The 14,780-nt window shown below is 32.6% G+C and overlaps 1 protein-coding gene across 2 annotated transcripts in view; it reads left to right on the top strand.

The window, feature by feature from the left end:
* Positions 1-14,780, top strand: part of Stam (signal transducing adaptor molecule) — a 69,803-nt gene that overhangs the window by 30,936 nt on the left and 24,087 nt on the right. For both annotated transcript variants that reach the window (XM_046423048.2, XM_046423050.2), the window contains exons 3-5: positions 8,711-8,786; positions 8,868-8,963; positions 11,332-11,478. In XM_046423048.2, the coding sequence (XP_046279004.1) occupies positions 8,711-8,786; positions 8,868-8,963; positions 11,332-11,478 (319 nt within the window). The remainder of the gene's footprint in view (positions 1-8,710; positions 8,787-8,867; positions 8,964-11,331; positions 11,479-14,780) is intronic.

Here is a 14,780-nt window from a genome sequence, read left to right as displayed (position 1 = left end):
TTTGTCTTTTTTGCTGCTATTTAAGCAAGGTTTTCTTTCACTGGTTGCTTGATGGGAATTTGCTTTTTTATTCTTATTTTAAGTTTTCCAATGTTTTTATTAGTGCATTATAGTTATAAATAATAGTGGGGTTCATTTTGACACAATCATGCATGTATAGGGTTTTCTTTAAGTTATGTAATTACATCTGCATATCTGGAAGAGAATGTTGTACTGTGTGTGTGGCCCCCGCCCCCACAATTGAAATGATGATTCAGCAGAGAATGGGGTAGTAGAAGGAGCCACATAGGGAATGGAACCTGATATTTCTATCTTTACTTGTCTAGACAATGATTTTTCCTTTTTATTTTACTTTTAAAAACACTATTTATTTTGTAGAATGAGATCTATAGAATCCTAGTGATTGTAGAGATTATTTTACATATGAGAAAACCAAAGCACTGAGATTTTAATAGGACTTGTTGCTGTTAAGCAGAGGTAAAATTAGGTTTCTTTACTTTCAGTTTTATGTTTTTTCCCACTTTACTATTCTGTATCCTTATGTGTCTATTTGTTATTTGTTAAAATCATTAATGAATACATACAAATCTTATATTCAAATTTTTACTGGTTTCTCTCTCTCCTATGCACATGACATTGTATTTTGCTTGGCTGAAATGTATGAACCTTAGTGTTGTATTGTCTGGGAAATTCAAAATATCATTATATTGAATATAAGTATATGGTAACTGTTACTACCCTTTCATTAATCCACCATATTTAGTTCAATAAGTAGAAGTTTTAATTTACCTCCTTTTCTAATGAAGCCTTTGGGACTTCATGAACTTGTATTTAAATATTTAAGTAACAATATAGTATATACTTATTTATAATTTCATATTCAATTGTTTATCTCATAAGAAATTTTTATTTTATAAACTTACAGTTGACAATAATTTGATATTTATACTGTATATAAAATAATTTTATATTTATGTTTAAAATAATTTGATATATATTTATATTTATTCACCCCTTTTTCATGTATTTTATGTTTTTCATGTGTTTTATGTGTAGATTGTTTTATGAAATGTGTGCTATAAATCAGATTGGCATTTCAGTATGTGCTTGAGAATTATTATTCATTTTGTTCTGATTTTTATATTATAACTTTCATATAGTTTGTTTAATGCCTTTACACTTTTAAAAACATCCTCTAAATTAGGCTCTATTCAGTAGTCAAGGATGGTTTATATTATCTATTTATTTCTAAATGTGTTTGGTTCATTCAGCAAAGCTTTGAGTTTCCATCTCTTTTAGTTACTGTGTGTCTCCTATGTACAGGCATAATAAGACCTATGAAAGTTATGTGTGTACATACAACCTCCATATAGATATTAGTGTGTCCTTAAATGGTAAGCCATAGTAAGCCATTTTTTGTAGCATGTAAGATAAAAATGTAAAATTTAAATCACTTAACTAATTTTGAAAGCTACAGTTACAAAAGTAATGATAAAGAATGAGACATTTGTGTTTTCTGGAAGTAACATCATTGAGTATTTCTAAAGTCCTGTCACAATTCTAGAAGTATTATATTAACACACTGATAAGGAAATACTAGGAGCATGCCCTCTCTGCACACCATTTTTTTCTTTTTTTTGCCCCCTTTACCTTTTTAACACATCTCTGCACACCATTTTTTTCTTTTTTTGCCCCCTTTACCTTTTTAACGGGTGAGGTCGCTGTCAGATTCCAAATCTTTTTTTTTTTTTTTTTCTAGTTTATCAACAGTGTTACTTCTGTCTAGCAGTGGTTCTCAGTTAGGGTGGTATTGCTTGATTAAGGATGTTTTGGGGTGTTGCATGAAAGGAGGTTGCTGCTGATTAGGCAGGGACCAGGAATGCAACATGCCCTAGAGTCTTATGCTACAAAGAACTTTTCTGAATACCAATTAGTGTTTCTATATAGAATCATACTGCGAGTGTCTTTGTACTTTTTCAGTCCTATTTAATAGACAATTGGAGGTTAACAATGATAACATATCCATTAATAGTACTTTATACTATGATTACTAATTTATTTTTAGTATTTTCTTCTTAAACTTAGAATACTTTCAGGAAAATGTACTATTCTTTCATTAGGCCCCGAGGGAGATAACGAAAAGGTGATATTTTCATTTAAAAAATTGATCTAAAAAATTTTGATGGATTTTGTAATGCAGGAATTAGAATGTAAACATTTTCAAATTTTTTATTTTTATTTTTTTCATTTTAATTTTTCGTCTTGAAATTTTTCTTTTCAGTGGTAATAATTTTCTTAGGAATATAAAACCTCTGGTCACAGTTTATGTTTTTTATGATACTGAAGTACTTTTCAAATGAGTGTCAAAATGGGACATATTTGAAATATAGGGCTTGTCAAAAGTTTTAAAAAGCATAAAGTGTCATAAATCTTGATTTTTTTTTTTTTTTTTTGTAATGAGTGTTGAACCCAGAGTTCTTTACCACTGAGCTATACTCCCAGTCTTTTATATTTTGATAAAGGGTCTTGCTAAATTATTGCAACTAGCTTCAAACTTGAGGTCCTCCTGCCTCAGCTTCTGCAGTTGCTGAAATTGCAGGCATGCACCCATGTGCCTGGCAAATTTTGACTTCTTTTTCCAACAGTAACACTAAATATTCTCGACTTCCTTCGATATTTTAATGAAATTACCTTTTCAAGTAATGTAATTGGTGAATGTTAATTTAAAAATTGGTAAAGTTTAATGTTAAGCTGTAGATCTCTCATAGCAACAATATGCTTGTGAGTAGGCATTTATAAAGAAAGTAGTGATGTTGGAAATTTACTCTGGGCCATTAAGAGAGATTATAAATTTCATTATTCTTGAAGAGAAAAGTACATCAGTGCAAAATTAGTTTTACTTTTCCTTGATCACTGATTGTAGAATTGAACTGCATTATGTGCATGTTAAACATTGAATTTAACTGTATTTTTTTTTGAAACCCTTTAATTTGTTTTTCTAAAAACTCACGACTGCCACTTCACTTGGTGAGTTTGTGTATGCTGCCCACAATTTCAGTTACTTCTTGTCTTAAAGTGTAAATATTTTGCTGCATTGACTATGATTCTTGCTCAGAGAAGGTACATTCTACACAGGTGTATATGTCACCCTGCCAAGCTGTTTATATGAAGAACTTAAACAGATGTTTTTCAGGTGTGGTTACTTTGCATAATTGTTAATTTTAATAATCATTCAGCATACCCATGAAGTGCATGTTTGCTACATTCTTCTGCCATTTAAAGAACAAGTTGTTTTACTGAGGTATAATTTTTCTATAATAAAATGTATCCCTTGTAAGTGTACAGTATGATAGTTTGGTAAGTTTTTGCAAATAGAAAACACTTATATAATTACTACCATAATCCAGACAGACAGAATTTTAATTACTCTCAAAAGTTCCTTTTACTCTAGGCAACTAAGGGCAAACATTGTTATTATAGATTACATTTTCCTTTTTTAGAATTTCTTAAGATGAAACTGTGTAGTTAATATGGCATTTCTAAGATAAATTCATGTTTTTATGTATCAGTAGTTCTACATATTGCTAAGAAGAATTACATTGCATGAATGTTACTTTTTGTTTATTGCTTGACTGGATGTTTAGATTGTATCCGGTTTGGGCTCTTATGAAAAGGTTCTCTATTAACATTCTTGTACAAAGTGCTTGATAATGTGACTTTGTTTTTATGTCCTTAAGTGAAATTATGGTTTTGTGATTTCATTTGACATAAATATTATTGAGGGATGTGTTGATTTACAAATATTTGGGATTTTTTTTGCCATTTTGTTATCAATTTTTAGTTTAATTCTGTTGTAGTCATCAAAGAATGTTCTTTGTATGATTTTAGCTCTTTTAAATTGCTTAATATTTATTTTGTAGCTCAGAATGTACTCTACTTTGGTGAATTTTCCATGCATTTAAAAATGTTTATTATGCTATGTATGGTTGTATTGTTTTATAATGTCGGAAAGGTCAAGTTATATGATAGTGTTGTTCAGGTATTCCAAATCTGTGTGTGGGTGTGTCTTTGTCTAGTGTTTTCAGATTATTGAGAAGGGTATATTGAAATTTGCAATAGATTTGTCTCTTTCAGCTTCATCAATGTTTTCTTTGTATAATTTGAAATTCTTTTGTACATAATTATGTGCACATTTAGAATTGTAATGCCTTCATGGTGAAATCATTATATAATCTCCCTCTTTATTATCCCTGAGAGTATTCCTTGTTCTGAAGACTACTGAAATAGTTTATTGTATTGTTGGATTAAAAATCTTAATCTGCCTCCTTTTATTTTTATTTATTCTGTTTTGATTTCAATTTGTCTTTTATGTATCAAAGATAAATTTGTACGAATTTGATAAAAATTTTATGTATCAAATTGAATTTTTTTATGGATTTGTTTTCTTTTCATTTCTCCTAAAAATAATTTTAGTGGTGACTCCTTTTTACTGTTTCTTTGTTATTCTTTCCCACGGTAATTCAGTTCAAATGCTTTCAGGATGTTTGCATATCTGATTCATTCTGTTCGATTAATTTTTCATTATTATATTTTTTCATCTATAGACTTTTATCTGGTTCTTTTTAGATACCATTTTCTTTACATTTATTTATTTTTTTTAATCCTTCAGTATACTTACAATAGCTTATATAAAGTCTTTAATAGCTGTAATCCCATCATCTCTGTTTTTTCTCCATTTTCAATTAACTGAATTTTCTCCTAGTTATTGTGTCATAATTTTCTGCTTCACATCTTATCTAGTGTTTTTTACAAAATGTTTCTAGTTTGAATTTTATGTCATTGAGCACTAGGTTTGTTGCAATTCAGTTAAAAAGAATGTTGGACTCTTTTTCTTTTATAAGTTGTTAAATCCTTCTGTGACTTATTTTTAAGTTGTGGTATAGGGAATTTAGGAATAGTTCAACTCCACTGCTAGGGACTAAACCCTCTGGAGGCAGTGATTGCCCTGGATATTCAACAAGGATTCTCCACTTTGATGTAAGCTCTGAAAACTATGTGAGCTTCAGGAAATCTTTGGCATAGTGCACTCAGTCACTTTTGCCCAGCTTCATGGAATTTTTCATACATGGCATTTTCTACAACAGACCTAAATGAATCCTTCTGCAGTTGTCTAAAACTCTTAACTACGTATAGCACCTTCTACTGTAGCCTGCGTATTCTAATTTCCTCAGGCCTCCTGAATTCTGATTTCTTTCTGTTCAACTCAGATTGCTATTATTTGATTGCCATGCTCCTGGCACTGAAACCCAGATGTTGCCTTTAGGCAGAATGTATGCACTAATATTTGAAAAGTATCTGTAGGTAGAGAGTTTAAGCAAACCTGTGGATTATCTCATGGGTTCACTTTTGGGACTTACTCAGTACTGCCTGTGTAGCCTAATGTTCCCAGTTACCTCAATATATACTTCAAGTTTTTCATTTCCAACAGATTTATATTTTTCCATACTTTTTATTGGTGCATTATGATTATACATAATAATGGGGTTCATTGTTACATATTCATTTCGTCCATGATATAGCAATATAATTAGGCCAGTATCAGTCCCTAATATTTCTCATTTCCCTTTTTTTTCTCCTGTTGCTCCTTTTCATCTCCTCTACTGATCTCCCTTTGATATTTGTGAGATGCTACCCCCTCACACTTTTTCCCTTTTTTCCTCTCTAGTTTCCACATAGAAAAGAGAGAAAACATGACCCTCAACTTTCTGAATTAGGATTATTTCATTTAACATAATGTTATCAAGCTTCATCCATTTTTCTGCAAGTGACATAATATCATTCTTCTTTATGATTTTTAATATTTTTAGTTGTAGATGGACACATACCTTTATTTAATTTATTTATTTTTAGGTGGTACTGAGGATCAAACCCACTGCTTCACATGTGCTAGACAAGCGCTTTACCACTGAGCTATAAACCCAAACCCAGCTCACATTCTTCTTTATGGCTAAATAAAATTTCATTATGTATATACACCACATTTTCTTATCCATTCATCCATTGATGGATACCTAAGCTGGTTCCATAATCTGGCTATTGTGAATCGTGCTACTGTAAACATGAATGTGCATGTGTCACTACAGTATGATGACATTAATTCCTTAGAATAAATACTGAGGAATGGTATAGCTGAATCTTATAGTGATTTCATTTGTAATCTTGAGAAACTTCCATACTAATTTCCACAGTGGTTGTACTAATTTACAGTTCCATCAACAGTGTGAAAGTGTTTCGTTTTCTCCACCTCTTCTCCAACATTTAGTATTTATTGTTTGTATTCTTAATGACTCCCATTCTAACTGGAAGGAATAAAATATCAGAATAGATTTGATTTGCATTTCCCTAATTGCTAATGATGCTGAATTTTTTCATGTGTTCATTGAATTTCTTCTCTTTCTCTCTCTTTTTTGTACCAGTTATTGAACCCAGGGGCACTTAACCACTGAACTGCCACATTCTTATCCATTTATATATATATATATATATATAATTTTTTTTTTTTCCCCAGACAGGGTCTCGCTAAATTGCCGAGGCTGGTTTTGTTTGCACCCTCCTGCTTTAGCCTCTCAAGCTGCTGGAATTATAGGGATGCACTACTACACCTGGCTGCATTTCTTCTTTTTAGAAGTGTCTGTTTAGTTTATTTGCCCACTTATTATTTGGGTTGTTTTTGAGTTCTTTATATATTCTGGATATTTATACTGTCAGAGAGTAGCTAGCAAAGATTTTCTCCCATTCTGTAGGCTCTCTCTTCACATTTTTGATTGTTTCCTCCTTTGCTATGTAGATACTTCTAAATTGATATGATCCCATTTATTGGATTCTTGGTATTATTTCTGGGGTTTTAGGAGTTGTATTGAGAAAGTCATTGCCTGTGCCCGTGTGTTGGAGTGCTGACCCTAGTTGTTCTTCTAGGTGTTGCATAATTTCCAGTCTAATTCCTAGATCTCTGTCCTAGTCTCATCTTACAAAAGGATAACACATTTTCCCAGCACCATGTGTTACAAAGACTGTCTTTTTTCCAATGTATGTTTTTGGCACTTTGGTCAAGGATCAGTAACTCTATCTGTGGGGTTTATCTCCATGTCTTCTAGTTCATTCCATTAGTCTGTGTCTGGTTTTATGCTGGTACCATGCAGTTTTTGGTACTATAATTCTGTAGTCTAATTTGAAGTCAGGTATGATGACACCTCCAGCCTTGCCTCTTTTGGTTTAGGATTACTTTCATTATTCTGGGTCTTTTATTCTTTCAAATGGAATTTTAAGATTGACTTTTCTAGTTCTGTGAAGAATGTCATTGGTATTTTTGATAGGGATTACATTGAATATGTATATTGCTATTGGTAATGTGACCATTGTAACAATATTAATTCTGCCTATCTCTCAAAAGCGAGAGGTCTTTCTGTCTTCTAAAGGTCTTCTTCAATTACAATAGATTTATTTTTTAAAGGATTAGACTGAGGGGTAAAACATGGGAGAGAGAATTATGGGGTAAAAAATTAATACATATGTGGGTGGGAGATGTAGCTTAGTGATTGTACAAGGCCCTGGGTTCAATCCCCAGCACTAGAAAATAACCTAAAAAAAAAAAAAAAGTAAGTTATTTTGTCATTTAACGCCCCCGCTCAAAACACAACCAAAAGCCCCCATAAAAACTTTAGTTAAGAGAACTCTTTGTACAAAGTACAATGACGTTTTATGCTTAGCAAGGCTGTAGATGTAGATGTTTGTTTCTGGTATTTGGAATTTAGGCCCTACTGCTTCTTTTTGTATGTATTAATGGGCATATGACACAGCCCAGGTTTTAACCAGATTGAAGTTGAATAGCCACTTGGCCTACATAGAAGTAGGTGAAGTATTTGGTTTCATGTGCCGCATACCGAAGTTCTTCCTATGATACTGTACCTGGTGGGGTAGTGCTTTTTGTTAAACTCTCCATTTGGATTAATTCTTCATCAGGAAGATCCATATAGATGTTCCTGTACCGTTGTAAACAAAACTTTGACATAGGCCACAGTGTTCTCCCCTTCTCTGCCTTCCCCAGGGTATAGGGGATTGAACCCAGGGCTTTGTGCATGCTAGGCAGGTGCTCTACCACTGAGCCACACTTCCACCCTGCATTGTTCTTTACTTTTATATTTCTCCAAATGCTTGAGTAGTGTACTTTTGATTATCTCCTTTGTTGTACATGGTTACCATGACTCAAAGCTGTCCTACTTCAAAGTCTCCTGGGGAGATGCTAGCATGGCACCCAGAGGGAGTTGCTGTCACTACTGAAGCTGTGGGATGCTTCTCTTAATACATATTTTAAGAATTTTTTTCTTTTAAAATTGTTTACAGTAGAAATATAAATTTGTTTGCATTTATACTGTCATGATGGGAAGTGGAAGTTTTGGCCTACCATTTTATTTTCAAAATCTTTTTCAACCAACATTAACCCCAAATGCCTATTTATGCTTGGTAAATAAGAAAGCTTGTTAAGTTTGCTTAAAGTTTTAAAGGAACTAGTCAATGTGCCATTTTTCAAACACGTCCTTAATAAAAAATAAATGTACTTCACCATACTGTTTCTTTTGTATAGTAGTCTGTTGCCTACAATTGAAGGTGGGTGCTGGATATATTATTAATTGCTTAATTTCTCATATTTTAGGCCTAAAGATTGTCTGCGGTCTATTATGAGGCGGGTGAACCACAAGGATCCCCATGTTGCTATGCAAGCTTTGACTGTAAGTGGTTTCATTTTGAGCTTTGCCACAACATTACCTACCAAAATTGAACCCTTTTAACTTCTGGTTGTGTGCTTTTAGCTTCTAGGAGCATGTGTATCAAACTGTGGCAAAATTTTTCATTTAGAAGTATGTTCAAGAGATTTTGCTAGTGAAGTAAGCAACGTATTGAATAAGGTAAGGAACACTACTGCCAGAAATTAAGGCAGTCTTCTTCATGTATTTTATTGTTCATTTCTTAGTATTTTATATCACAAAGAACTATTCTGTGTTTCTCTTCTCTACATTATACCTTTTCTAGATTATGTCTGTCCGTTATACAAATAAATACTGTTTTACGGAAAGACTACAAATCTATGTAATTATTAAGAGTTGGTTTTTTTCAAATCACATTGAAATATATTTCACTTTTTCACTCTCATTCCTTTCATTTGATAAGAAAATATGTATATCTAGCTAATTAAATAATGCCAGTCTATTTTAGGCACAGTTTTTGTAACCATTTTTGTAGGTTTCCTAAAGTAGAACCCTTCAGGAATACTGCCAGAATGTAGGGCACTGTTGAATTTTCATCTTATATAAATAAGACCATTGCCCGGCTATCTCAGGGTTTTAATAGGGTACTGCTATTTTTTCCAACCAAACTGGCAACAAAAGTGGTGGCAGGTGAATTCCTACCAGGGACTGCCCCAAATCATCACGAGATGGGGCCAGATGTAATTCCAAAGAAAGAAGCACTAAATGCCAGGGTGATCAGTCCAAATCATTTGATAGTCGAACTTAAGTCGAGCTTACGGTGTAAGTTGCAGTGTCCAGTGAGAAAAGAAATGTTTTATCCAGGTATGTCTGTAACAAGGAGGTTACGTTATAGAGTGTATATGTCAGTTTATGGAATTTGGCACAGGCCAAGGCAGGTTTCTGTGTATTTACAAACTTACTCAGTCTTTAGTGTTTTGAACAATAGCTAGAACAACTTTTTTTAAAGAAAATATTTATTCTTAAGTTTTTTTTTAGGTGGACACAATATCTTTATTTTACATTTTATGTAGTGCTAAGAATCGAACTCAGTGCCTTGTGTATGCTAGGCAAGCACTCTACAACTGAGCCACAACTCCAGCCCCTTGAACAACTTTTTTTTTTTTTTTTTTATCAATGCCTAGGAATGTTCAAAGCCCTGGCTAGGGTTCATGCCTATAGATGAAATTTAGCTGGATGGGTCACAGAGTGCTTTGTTTCTTCATGAGGACTAAGACAGAAAGTGGGAGTATGGGGGACCCTACAACTGTCTGCATGTTTGGATGTAAAGTAAAAAATTAAATCCCCCAATTCAAAGAAGTTAAAAAATTAATAAGTATAGTTTAAGTTTTTCTAGTAAAGAATTATACATTCTGAAGATAACTATTTCTGGCTTTAAAAAATTTTTAGTATTATATATAAAAACTGTCAAAAAAGTTGGGCTGGGGTTGTGGCTCAGTGGTTTAGCACTTGCCTAGTAGTATGTGTGATGCACTGGGTTCAATCCTCAGCACCACATAAAAATAAATAGATAAAATAAGAGTATTGTGTCCATCAACAAATAAAAATAACTATTAAAAACTATCAAAAGGGGAAATGCTTCTTTTGGGGGGGGGACGACAAAAAGTAGTTCCAGATTTAGTAGAAAAAAGCAGTGTAGAAATGTCATAAAAATTTAAAATTCTGTACATTTCAAATATGATTATGTGATAGTTCCTTTTCTGCTTTATTCAGGTATTTATGTTTAATTTTTTTCTGTTAATTAATAAACATTGTCTTTTGATGTCCTGAATGTTGATCAAAATGTACAAAAGAGATTCTATTCTTATGTTTTCTATAATTTAAGTGAAGATGTAATCTGAAAACTTACATATTAGTGTAATCAACTATTTTGAAAAGCAACTATGTATCACAGAGAGGACTTTATTTTCCAAATGTTTTATAATTTATATCATCAGTTTTATACTTAAGGAGGGGTTTTTGTTCTGAATAAATGAACTTTCCAAGATGATTAACATGTAAGTATCTCAGACCAAGCCTCAGATAATTAAACATTGTGGGGAAAATACACAGTTAAGAACATTAAAAGTCAGGAATTAATAAAAAGAATTGTACATTCTCTCCTTGCAGTCTTTAAAAATTGTTGTACAAAAAGCAAAACAAATAAAACTATTTTTGTCTTCCTGACATGCTTAATTGCAAAATACTCAAGTCTATGTCCTGTTGTTCTGATCTCCACAGTGTTATTACGTATTTAATACATTTCACTTTTGAAGTGAGATATAATGGCATATTCCTTGTCCCCCCCCCGCCCCCCGTAGTGTGAAATAATATGTTTTTTTCCTACTAACTGTTCTATTTCAACATGTATAGTCTAGGGTAGTTATTTCACATGTATAACTAGGGGTGACTTGTAATTGAAAAAAAGGTCTACAATACTTTTAAAATTTTTATATTTAAAGTGTCTGTACTAAGTAGTTACCTAGGAAGTTGGTACTTTTTTATTAAATTTGTTGTTGTTGTTTCTTAGGGTCATCCTAAAGTATGTGAAAAATTAAAGGCTCTTATGGTTGAATGGACAGATGAATTCAAGAATGATCCACAGCTTAGTCTAATATCAGCAATGATTAAAAACCTTAAGGAACAAGGAGTTACGTTCCCAGCTATTGGCTCTCAGGTAGTATGTGTATGTGTGCTACAGTTTGTTTCTATAAAATAACTATGTTCAGTTGAAGTTTTCCTTTCTTTGTCCATTTTCTATGTAGTTTTTACTATTTCAGAGGAATTTTTAATAAGAATGATGGATTCAAAAGTGCCAGAAAAATGTTGTAGTGAAATGTTAATGTGCTTCAGCCTCTACATTCCCACTGTCTTTTCTTTATAAATGAATTTATTTAATATTTTTAATTTCTAATTTTTTTGTGTAGTTTTAATGTAGACAAAATTTTGGGTAAGGTCAGCTGTTTTGATTAGGAAGTTTATGAACATCTGTATTGAAAATAGGGCAGTGATATGAGGGTTGAATGGAAAGAGAAACACATTTTCCTTAATATGAGCTAACCTATATACCTGAGTCTTTTCCCTTTCCCTCAGTAGATGTGACAGACTAAAAGGGTTAACTTCCCTCTTATACACAAATACATACACATAGTACACAAACACATGGAATTTTGTAATGGGATCATTTCTGATTTATGTTATACAGGGAAAAAAATCAAGTGGTATTTTTTTTTATTACCTTCCTATATTTTTTTATTCTAGGTAACCATCTTTTAGGATGTCCAGCTAATCTAGGGGGCTTGAAATGGTTGGTAATTTAGTATACCATCTTCACCTACTGTGTAGATCAGGCCAAAATATAATGAATGGCATGAAACCATCAACAGAACACACTCAGTTGTGGAGGGCTCACCTTTGGGCTTTTGACTGCTTACAGATGTCTCCTATAGTCTCATCCAAATCTATGTAGATCTTCTTCCCAAGGTATTTGCATTTTATGTGAGTGCTCTTGTGATATGAAGATCCAGAAATATATATGAGAGAGGAAGCAAACAGAGGACATTTTCCTTCATAACTTAAATTTTTGGTCTTTGATTAGTTTTACAATGCTATGTCTTTGAGAAGTTATTTATTCATAATTGCTACCTGGCTTTACTAAGAATAATTGCAAGAATCTGTATAATTAAGCAATAATTTTATGAAGAGTGATCTAAGATAATATCTATCAATTTCTTGACCAAAAAACAGTGCTTGTTTACCAGTGAGTAAACTCAGTGCAGAGAACCAAAGAACACAGATACACAGTGGAATTACATTTTCTTTTTTCTTTCTCTTTTTTTAAATATTTTTTTTAGTTGTAGATGGACACAGTATCTTTATTGATTTATTTTTATGTGGTGCTAAGGATCGAACCCAGTGCCTCACACACGTGAGGCAAGCGCTCAATCACTTAGCTACAACCCCAGCCCCTGGAATTACATTTTCTATACTTATTTTAGAACTTGTTCCTTGAAATATGATTTACTGGACAGCATCATCAGCATCGCATGGACACTTATTAGAAATGCAACCTCTCCTGTGACATTGCATACCCGTGAACTCATTTTTTCCATTTAATGAGATTCCCAGATGATTCTATGTACATATTGAAGTTTGAGAAGGAAAACTCTATAGAGTACAGGTTTCAGTGCAAGTGAAAACCACATTTCATTCCACAAATGGACTTAATCTGTAAGAGAAAGAAGTAATGATATATTTGACATGTAGCTTTGCTTGGTTAAGTTAGAATCTTAGCTATAGGAATAACTTAAGAAGTGTCTAACCTTTTTCTCTCATTTTATGGATGAGGAAACTGGTACTCAAAATGGTTAAGGCACTTGACCAGGACCACAGCTAGTAGTTGACAGAGCTGGAACTAGAATACAAGGACAGTGATTTTCAGTCCAGTGATTTTCTCCAACCTGATCTGATCTTCTGTTTGATACAGTTTAGTGGATATGTGTCTGTCCAGATTAGGCTTCAAAGCACAAAGAAGTATAGCAAACACTGGCAAGGGCATTATTTTTTGATTGACAAGAGAAATCAGATGATTCTTTTATTCAAAATATTTAGGATATAGAGGACCAGTAGCAAAATTAAAACTGTATTTCTTTTGATCTAGATGTTATAAAATATCCCAAGCTAATTTTGTTATACTTGGTATATTTCAGTTATAAGAAATATATTAACTAGATATTAAACAAAATATGATAAAAGAATAGTGGGTTTTATTTATTTTAATTTTATTTTTTTAGTGGTTCTGAAAAGTTTTTTATTGGAAACGAGTATCATGTTTAATGAAAAAATGGCTCATTTGGGTTCAGCTGCAGAACTCCCTCTAGATTTTAAAGCTACTTAATTATTTAAGTCATTGCTACAGTTTTATCAGGTTAGATTTTTGTCGTAGCATACTTAACAAAAGTCCCTGAAAATAAAAAGATTTTTCCAAGTTTATTTTTTCATACAAGTACAGAAGAAAATAGTGTAAAAATGTTAAGAACAGTCGTACTTCAGATACCTAATTCATACTGATACATTTCTGTTAGCACTAATTTTTGATGTACTGATAGAATTAAGGCTAGCACTCTTACTATATTAGATTAGTTAATAAGACAAGTATCATTGTTTCACTAAGAACTATAGAGTATCACTGACCAAGTATACTTACAATTTTTCAGAAGTGAATAATTAAAACATTATCTAAATAGGTTTACAATTGGAGATGGGTCATAAGTAAGAGTGCTTAAAGTTGTATTCAAGTGAATTCCAAAAAGCTTTTTTAAAAATTTGCTTTTCTAAAGTAAATTCCTGTGCTTTTTTTTTTTTTTTTTGGTACTGGGGATTGAACCTAGGGGTGCTTAACCACTGAGCCACATCCCCAGCCCTTTTTAAATATTTTATTTAGAGACAGTCTTGCTGAGTTGCTCAGGGCCTTGCTAAGTTGCTGAGGCTGGCTTTGTACTGGCAATCCTCCTATCTCAGCCTCCTAAGCTACTGGGATTACAGGTGTGCACCACTATGCCGGGCCTGTGCCACAGTATTTGACAGTATGAAATACATTGAGAAATAAGAGTAATATATTTTGCTCTAATGCTGAATATTTTGGCTTTTTTTTTTTTTAACAACAAACATTTATCGAGTACTTGTAATATTTAGATACTTTTTCCCAAGGTACATAGAGTCTAGTTGTGGAGAAAGAAATGTAGCCAGATAATTATTATATAAGCTGAGATTGATTGCCTATACTGTGTGCCAGCTAGTTCTAAATGCTGTAGGTATGATAATTTGAGTTCCATTTTTCTTCCTGATAGATGCTGTAATTCCCAGAGCAATCTGTTACTTTTCACAATCTGCTTGAATTAAAACTAATATTGTATCATTTGCTGTAAAATATGGAAATCTTAAAACTGTGTAGGTCTATTTACTCCCTGCCTCACCATA

The sequence above is a fragment of the Marmota monax genome, unplaced genomic scaffold, assembly GCF_021218885.2.
Source record: "Marmota monax isolate L192 unplaced genomic scaffold, Marmota_monax_Labrador192_F-V1.1 WCK01_AAM20220418_F8-fsc00098, whole genome shotgun sequence".
Classification (NCBI taxonomy): Eukaryota; Metazoa; Chordata; class Mammalia; order Rodentia; family Sciuridae; genus Marmota; species Marmota monax.
The sequence above is the reverse complement of the archived record's forward strand: the minus strand, read 5'-3'. Positions and strand labels throughout refer to the sequence as shown.